The sequence below is a fragment of the Cyprinodon variegatus genome, unplaced genomic scaffold (assembly GCF_000732505.1).
Source record: "Cyprinodon variegatus isolate N-32 unplaced genomic scaffold, C_variegatus-1.0 Scaffold728, whole genome shotgun sequence".
NCBI lineage: Eukaryota > Metazoa > Chordata > Actinopteri > Cyprinodontiformes > Cyprinodontidae > Cyprinodon > Cyprinodon variegatus.
In genome coordinates, this window is record NW_015151181.1 from 207,090 (window position 1) to 215,140 (window position 8,051).

At 39.5% G+C, this 8,051-nt stretch overlaps 1 protein-coding gene across 1 annotated transcript; it reads right to left on the bottom strand.

Annotated features, from left to right (window-relative positions):
- Positions 1 to 970: 970 nt before the first annotated feature.
- kbtbd4 (kelch repeat and BTB (POZ) domain containing 4) lies at positions 971 to 7,684 on the bottom strand. The gene is made up of 5 exons (XM_015395154.1): positions 7,598 to 7,684; positions 5,178 to 5,648; positions 4,957 to 5,098; positions 4,626 to 4,732; positions 971 to 2,280 (listed from the first exon to the last, which is right to left on the bottom strand). Exons 2-5 carry the CDS (start codon positions 5,637 to 5,639, stop codon positions 1,420 to 1,422), a joined length of 1,572 nt encoding a protein of 523 aa, XP_015250640.1. The 5' UTR covers positions 5,640 to 5,648; positions 7,598 to 7,684; the 3' UTR covers positions 971 to 1,419.
- Positions 7,685 to 8,051: the final 367 nt, after the last annotated feature.

The following is an 8,051-nucleotide window of genomic DNA, read 5'->3' on the forward strand; positions in this document are numbered from 1 at the left end:
TTTTACATGCTTTGCCGATACGCATTTTTTTTGCCAATATCGGCGTCCAGATCCGATACATGGATCGGATCGGGACAAGCCTATGTAAGATAACTGCTTTGAGTGCACTTTTCTTTGAGCTACAGGGCATGTAGAGTCTATTCAGAACGATAAATAGTTGACGATTATTTAAATTATGGATTAATCGCGATTATTCCGATTGTTTGAGGCCTATGTTGCTCTACCTTGTGGCAAAGGGCCACCAAAACATTTCACAGCTTCCTTCTAATATCTGTTGTCTTTGTGCAATTTTTTCTAGAGGTGAAATATGTTCAGTTTCCAATTCTCCCACCTGAGCTGTGGATTTCTACAGCTGCTCCAAAGTTAGCATAGACGGTTCTGTTTCCTCTCGGATAAATGGTTTCCTTCCATTCTATGATGGGTCATACAGTGCTTTATGAGATGTAAAAATTTAACCAGCTTCTCAACAACCTGGCTTGACTTTGTTATCCTTTTCATTTAAACATCTGCATTTTCTGCACAGTTGGACGTAGATTCGCACAAATGTGGCCTGTTTTTATTAATTAGGTGACTTCTGGGAAAACTTGGTGACAATGGATTTTATTTAAGGTATCAGAATATAGAGGGGGTTGAAAGAAAATTAACACCTTCCTAGATTTGGATGCTAACTGTTTTTATCTAGTTAGCAGCTACTTTTGCTGAACAAGAATGAGTCTCAGAATGGTTAAAAAACTTATTTAATTAAAAGTCTTGTTTTTAACAGAACTGAACTGTTTGATTAGGGAAGTTGTGTTTTAGATTAAATCCAAGCAAGGCTAAATAATCCCACAAATATGACGTCTCTTTCTCTCTCTCTGATTAGAAAACCAAATACTAGCACATCTGTTGGTCTTTAACATAAATTCCCAATAAATTGCATGGATGATGAACGTTAAACAATAATACCTTTCTGGGTTGTGTTCTTTTTTTGCAAACAACACAAAGAGACGCAGGTTTACCAAGATGTTTTACCATTTATCGTAGCACATCAACTTGAACCAGAATTGCACACATAAAAAAGATGCAAAACTTGAAATCTTACAAAACATTCCCTGATATTATCTTTACAGACTTAACATGTGTGAATATTTAGCCATTTTTTAGCAGCCTAATGTTTAGAATGCAGTGAGGAACTTTTACCAACCAGCACGTTCAAAGCAGTTCATGCATGATGTTATAAATGTTAAGCGCACAGGAAACAATGTTCATCTCTGGTCACAGTGTTTACTCAGCTAATTGATCCACAGCAACACTAGAACAGAAGCGACTGATGTTTAGATTTTCAATATGATGGAATGAAGTCACTCTGAGTCACGCTACAGTCTGTTTTTTGATTTATTGCGATGACTACGGACCATAGAGTGGTAAATGTAGGGCAGCTTAGGCCAGCACAAACTGCCAGTTCGTTAGGAGGATCTTTATACCTCTGATAACTGAGACCACAGACGTGGCGGGGTTAAACTTTAACGTATTTGCGTCGCCTTTCTTACATTTGTCTCTGAAGACGTATATGCAGCCGTTACAGCTCGCCACCTTCCACAGAGAAGGGATGCAGCTCCACACCTCTGGGAAGCGCAACCGTGTGAAGCTCTCCAGCAGAGGGTTGTAGCACACCAACGAGTCCCCTTCTCCAACGATGAAGATCACGTCCATGTGGACGGCGGCGTGCATGCAGCCTGCGAACGGCAGCATGTAGGGCTTGATCTGACACTTCTGGGAGGAGGTGTCAAAGCACTGAATGAGACGCGACGGCTTTGTGAAAAAGTCCATGTCGTTCTCCTCCCCTCCGAGCAGGTAAATGGTTCCTCCCAGGTTGACGCCAGCGGCGGCGGAAACGGCGGTGTCCAACTGGCTGGTCTCTGTCCACACGTTGTCCTTCACCGTGTAGTAAATGATGGCGTTGGACAGCGTGTCCTGCAGCGTCTTGCCTCCCAGGGAGTAGATGGCGTCTTCAGAGCTCACAGAGACCATAGTGTGATGGAGGCGGTCTCTAGGCAACGGGGCACAGCGCTCCCAGTCCATGGTGTGCATGTTGCACTTCCACATGCGGCGGGGGATGGACCCCCCCACCACGTACAGGTCCCCACCATGTTTACAGGCGGCAGTGATCTGATGGCACAGGCTGTTCTGGCCGCTCACACTGATGGCGTCGTCTTCGTCACAATGCAGCGACACCGCCAGGGAATGAGTCCTGGTCTCCTCTTTACCGATCAGATAAATGTGGACGTTTTCCCCAATTTCCTAAGAAGGAACCACAGAGGTTTCAGTTACAGAAATAAGCATGTAGAGAAATAAAGATCTTATTATCAACACTGTAAAAAATGTTAACATTAAAAGTTCCTTTTAGATCTATTCACTTTAAAATCATATTTTTCTTCCTTTCCATGTTTCCTGTTTGAAGCTAAGCAATTTTAATAACTTTGATTTTTTTTTTAGACACATGCACCTGTTAAATGTGAAGTTAAGTCCCCCTGAAGACGGTTACGCCTCGGAGCGTCGCTTCCGGATCCTTTCCTGGGAGCAAGTTACCTAGTGTAATAATTACTTAACTCAAACTTGGTAAAACCGTACAAAAAGGACTATGAAAACAGGAGTAAAAATTAACAGAGTTTATTCCAGTTCAGATCGTTACAGGACAGAGAAATTGCTTGGAGTCGGCACAACTGTTTGCTCAAAGCGTCAGCAAGCGTTGGCATCCGGCAAAATTGATATTGTCATTTTGTATACACCAGTGTATACAAAAAGAAATTTTGTTTAGAAGTAGGGATGGAACGGTTTATGAAAACCGTCCGAACCGTTCGGTTCGACTGTCTCGGTTCGGTTCATGCGCTGCTCCTTTTTCTCATATGCGAAGCGTGTACACTCCAGAGCAGAAGGTGGCGGTACTGCGACCAAAGCCAACCACCAGTAGTAAACAGGGTTGTCACGATACTAAACTTTTCAACTCGATACCGATACTAGGGAAAATATTCGATACTCGATACCATTTTCGACACCACAAGGATAAAAACAAAGACTCCAAAATTCTACAGAAATATTTTCATTAATAAATAAAATACAATAAATAAATAAAATAAAGGTTGTATGCTGTGCAAAATATTAAGCAAGCTTGATAAAAACTTATAAAATTAAAATTAAGTGTTCCTTCCTTGGCTTTGCTTTGCACACAGAACAATGACACTAGCCAAATCAGTTAAGAAACAAAAATAATTCTCAGCAGCTGCACCTGTTACAAAAAAAAGTCTGAAACTGAAAAGTGCACAGAATTATTCAATCACACAGAGTTCAGAAAGTGCATTGTCCTCTATTCTGCACTTTAGATGAATGACTGCTTAGGTGCCACTGGTGGTGGCACTGTATCGAACTACTTTTAAAAACGAGTATTGTATCCGAATACAACGTTTCAGTATCAATACTTTTTTGAGTATCAATACTTTTGACAACCCTAGTAGTAAACAAGAAGAAGAAGAAGCAAAGCAGCATAGCAGGGTGTAGAAAAAAAAAAATCAGTTGTTGTGGAGAATTGTGTGGGTATGGCGAGTGGGAAAGAACAGGAGTGGGAAGACGTGCCAGCAGCACTTTACAGGTCTGCTGTATGGGACCGCTTTGCATTTAGAGTGACCTACGATGACGGAGGAAAGAAAGTTGTGGATAAAAGTGCAACAGTGTGCAAGCATTGTGCAACACGTTTTGTTTATGCTAACAGCAACATGACCAACATGTCAGGCTAACAATAAATATATACCGAACCGAACCGTGGATTTTCTGAAGCGATCCACCCCTATTTAAAAGAGCTTTTAAAGTGCAGCCTTGAAAAACAGTAATGACCAGGTCATCTCCTGCTTCTTATACCTCATGAGTCTGTGTGTTGCATCTGGTGGATGCTTCGCTGGTCATGTCAGAAAGTGACACGCCATCCATGCCCTGACCTTTGTGGCTCTTTGCCTCTATGCCTCAGGATTACAGATAGCTCTATCATGATATATCCTTATCCTGTGTATTTTCTGCCCTCATTAGATGGCCTCTGTTCACACATTGTGATCCACCATGTGAAGCAAGGCCTTCTACTCCATCTAATCCGGCTAACAGATTAACAATACACATGATTAATAAGAAAATAAAAAAATAAAACCAAGTTTAAAGAGAGGTTATTTACTTTATGCAAAACGATTTGGCTAGATAAGAACCCAGAGACCAGCTAAGGATCAACATCATCTGATTTCCTCCAATCAGTGATCACCCAATGCTGCAAGAAAATCTGCATTCTTTCCTCATGAAAATCGTGAAAAAACCATGACAATAACCACATTATTTAGCAAAAAATATATTTTAGTCTTGCTTTGAGACTAGCAAAAATGAAGTGAATGTTGAGAACAGGCTTCATGTATAAACAGGAATAATTTTATATTATTTTCAGCTGTGTTCACTTCAAATTAGCTCAATTATGAAACCTGTAAGCTACTTTCTTTCCTGCTTATTCAATGTTTAACACATAAAATGTTGATTTTACTACTAGTATTGGATCAAGACCTGGAAGAAAACTGAGAATCAAAGCTGCTCATTAAAAACAGATCTTTAAATGTTACCTTCAGATTCTCCTGGAGGAGGCAGGAGAACTCCTCCCTCTCAACCTTGTTATGGTTTATCCAAGACTCGATGGCCGTCGTTGGGTTCTGGGAGCTGGGAACTCCATCTAAACAAAAAAAAACAACAAAAAAGCATTTAAAACTATATTAATAGTTTACATTTGTATTTTTTAAAATCACATGTCAGGATCAAATGAAGTTTGCAAAACATCCATTTCCTCTGAAGAAATAGTGACAGAGGTAAATAAATTTGGACCTAAAGGAATTCTGTAAAGGTTCTTAAATAGAGAGAAAAAAAATATTTTATAGATTGACCATCTGGACTATATACCCTTGATGATGTCCAGTAGCAGACAGAGGGGCAGATTGAGATATTCTTCGGTCTGATGCAGCTGAGCCAGGTGGATTTTAGCACACTGCTTGGCTGCTGTATACAGCTCCTGATCACTGTGTCTGTCTGCGAGCCACATCACCTAAAACCAAAACAAAAGAAGATTCAGCATAAATAGTAAAACGGAGTAACATTTTATACTTAAAAAAACAAGAAATGACCTGCAAACAGTTCTTGACCTCCACCGTCCGCGAGAGGAAGCGCGAGCATTCCTCAAACAGAGCTGTCAGCTGGTACATGTCGGCCATCTCATAGGTGTCCTGCAGCTCCTCCACCCGCAGCTTAATGGTGCCGTGGTAGATGTAGTCGATCAGCAGCTGGAAGACGGAGGCGCTCACGTCCTTCAGCTCGATGGAGCGGTTGTGGGACTCTTTGAGGTTGGAGGTGAACATGGAGCGGAAGAAGCTGCTCTGCGCTGACAGAACCAGCCTGTGCAGGTGAAACTCCCTGTCGTCCACGGTGATGGTGACATCTGCGAACAGGCCGTCCTCCAGGCACAGGTTCATGATGCTCTTCACCACGCGGCTGGAGTGTGAGCGGTCAGTGAAGGTGTATCCTAGGAAGTAATTCTCCTCTCCCACAGAGCCGCCGACGCTGACTCCGCCCTCCTCAATGGACTCCATATTTGATGCCTGTCACCATAAAAAATATAGAATATTTACACTTTAGACACTCAGTTACTGAGGAAAGGCCCCTCAATGTTCTCTAATCAACTCTGGATTAGACAATATTTAATTCTCATTAATGGGTTGCTTTATGTCAGCTGTAAATTTCAGCTTTTTTCTTGTACATAATAAAGAATACATTAATGTGATGCCAGACCAACATTAAACAGCACATCAATAAACAGCCTGTGAACTGATCCTCCTGTTGCTCCAATGGTGGTTTAGAAATAAATTTTAAAGCAGGATAAAAACATGGAATAAACATAAGAAAGATTTTAAAAAACATTTCTAAAAAGCAAAATCTATTTGTTTCATGATGACCTGCTGGAGCATGGCAAAATTAATAATCATAGTCATTTATTTTGTATAGATTTTGCGGTTTTTTAGGTTTCCAGATTTGACTTTTTCCCCAGAATCAGTTTGTTGTTTTGTCCATTTTTTGTCATAAACTGAAACAAAGATTTTAGAATTAACGAGAAATTTGAAGGATAGTTGAAGTTGATTTAAAAAGACTTAGGATGGCTTTCAGTGGTTTTGTAGAAAGTGTTAATATTGTGCATTGCATGCTGGTGTATTGATGAAACAAAAGCATAAAAACACACTGAACAGTAATTAGTCCAAAATTGTATTTAATTTTTTTACTTATTAGTCTTTGCATTAGCACTTCCTGTAGAAGACAAACCAAATTTTATAACAAATATTTAGGTTCTTCTTGTTGTTATATGAGTATGTGTTTCAGAGGGAGGAGTGTTGGTAATTTGGTATTTTGTTTTTGACTGTCACTCAAAAGGGTAAGGAAATCCCAAATGTTCGTACAATCCTGAAATCAGCCAATAACAGTTTTAATATCGGCCCAAATCTCCATATTGATGTCCAGTGAGCGGCTCAAGGTCCGCTTGAATAACAAAAATCATGCATACACATTAGATCTGTTAACAAAGCAGAAAGTATTTAGCCAATCAAAACAGTTTCCCTTTTTTTTCCTCAAGTAGAAGGTACTCCTATGGAGTACTTACTAAAAATGAACCAAAAAGTCGTTCTATACCAAACGTAATTAGAAATTCATCAACAAACTGATCCAAAAGGACTTAAATGTTCCTTTTTGATTATCTGAAAATTGAAACCTTTCAGAACATATTTTTCTTGATCGAATTCAACCATGGGCTAGGACGCTAGAAAGGTTGATTCTCTCTTCCTGTTGTGTGCTGACATGTTTGAGCGGAGGATGTGGGTTTCATTTTAACTTATAATACTAGGCAAAAGGGTATTTACTAGGTTTATGCAGCAGAGCCAGGCTTGGTGTGAGCCAACTCCAGCAGAACCAGGCTCCACTGACCCTGGTTCTGCTGGAGGTTTGTTCCCGTTAAGAAGGGAGTTTTTCTCTCCACTGTCACTACAAGCATGCTTGGTGAGAGAGATTGCTGAAAGTCAATGAGTCCATTGAATCAGCTGGTTTTTCTTTAGATGGAAAACTAAAAACCAATCTGACTGTATGATCTGGTTGAATTGTCTCTGTATAGTGCCATGAGATGACTTGTGTCAATTGGAGCTAAATAAATATTATATTTATTATCCTAATGACCTATTTTGAATAATAAATAGCATATTACTTATCAACAGATACATCAGTGTTAAAATAAGCAGTCTGTGTTCAGTAAACTGATACGCTTTTAACAATAGCTTTAATAGATCGGTTAGTCTATGTGTGCCTAATAAATGCTCTCTGAAGTTTCACTGAGAACTGAATGCAGCAAGAAGTGAGAACGGATGCTTATCGGCTAAGCTAATGCTACTGCTAGCTGTATAGGCTGCGACAAGACAGAGCCGCCTGTTTGTTCTTCTGCTAAAGGTTCGACCCAAATATTCCGAAGATAACTTATATAAACAAACATTGATTAATCGTAGAGATACGCTACCTTTATTTGCACGGCTGCGCCATTCAGAGGCAGTTAAACTGTTAATCGGAAGTAAACAGAATTTTAGTTGTTTAAACTCAAAATGCTTACTGCCCCCCTGTGGCACATTTCTGCTACTGCAGTTTTTATTTATTTATTTAATCCAGCAACAAAAAATATGCTCAGCTAATAGGATTTTTGCAAGAAAGTTGTGATTACAACAAAACAACAACAAAAAAAACCAGTTTATAGATTTATGAATAATTAAACGTGATCTAGAATGGTTAGATGGGAAAATTTAAATATAGTTAAGGTTTTTAATCCGGGCAGCAAATGCAATCAGTATGTACAGACAGCAGTGCATAGGATAAAAAATGTATTAAACAAACATTGATATATATGAATCAATCTTGCTTGAAACTTAATGTTAATAAAACTGTTTAAATGTACTTTTCTAAATCCAACAATGCAAATC

Excerpts from the sequence above, each read along its gene's own strand:
- kbtbd4 (XM_015395154.1), bottom strand. The coding sequence starts at position 5,639 with ATGGAGTCCATTGAGGAGGGCGGAGTCAGCGTCGGCGGCTCTGTGGGA. Across the intron at positions 5,099-5,177 it reads AGGTCAAGAACTGTTTGCAG|GTGATGTGGCTCGCAGACAG; the intron begins GTCATTTCTTGT and ends TTTTGGTTTTAG. Across the intron at positions 2,281-4,625 it reads TCCTCCAGGAGAATCTGAAG|GAAATTGGGGAAAACGTCCA; the intron begins GTAACATTTAAA and ends GTTCCTTCTTAG.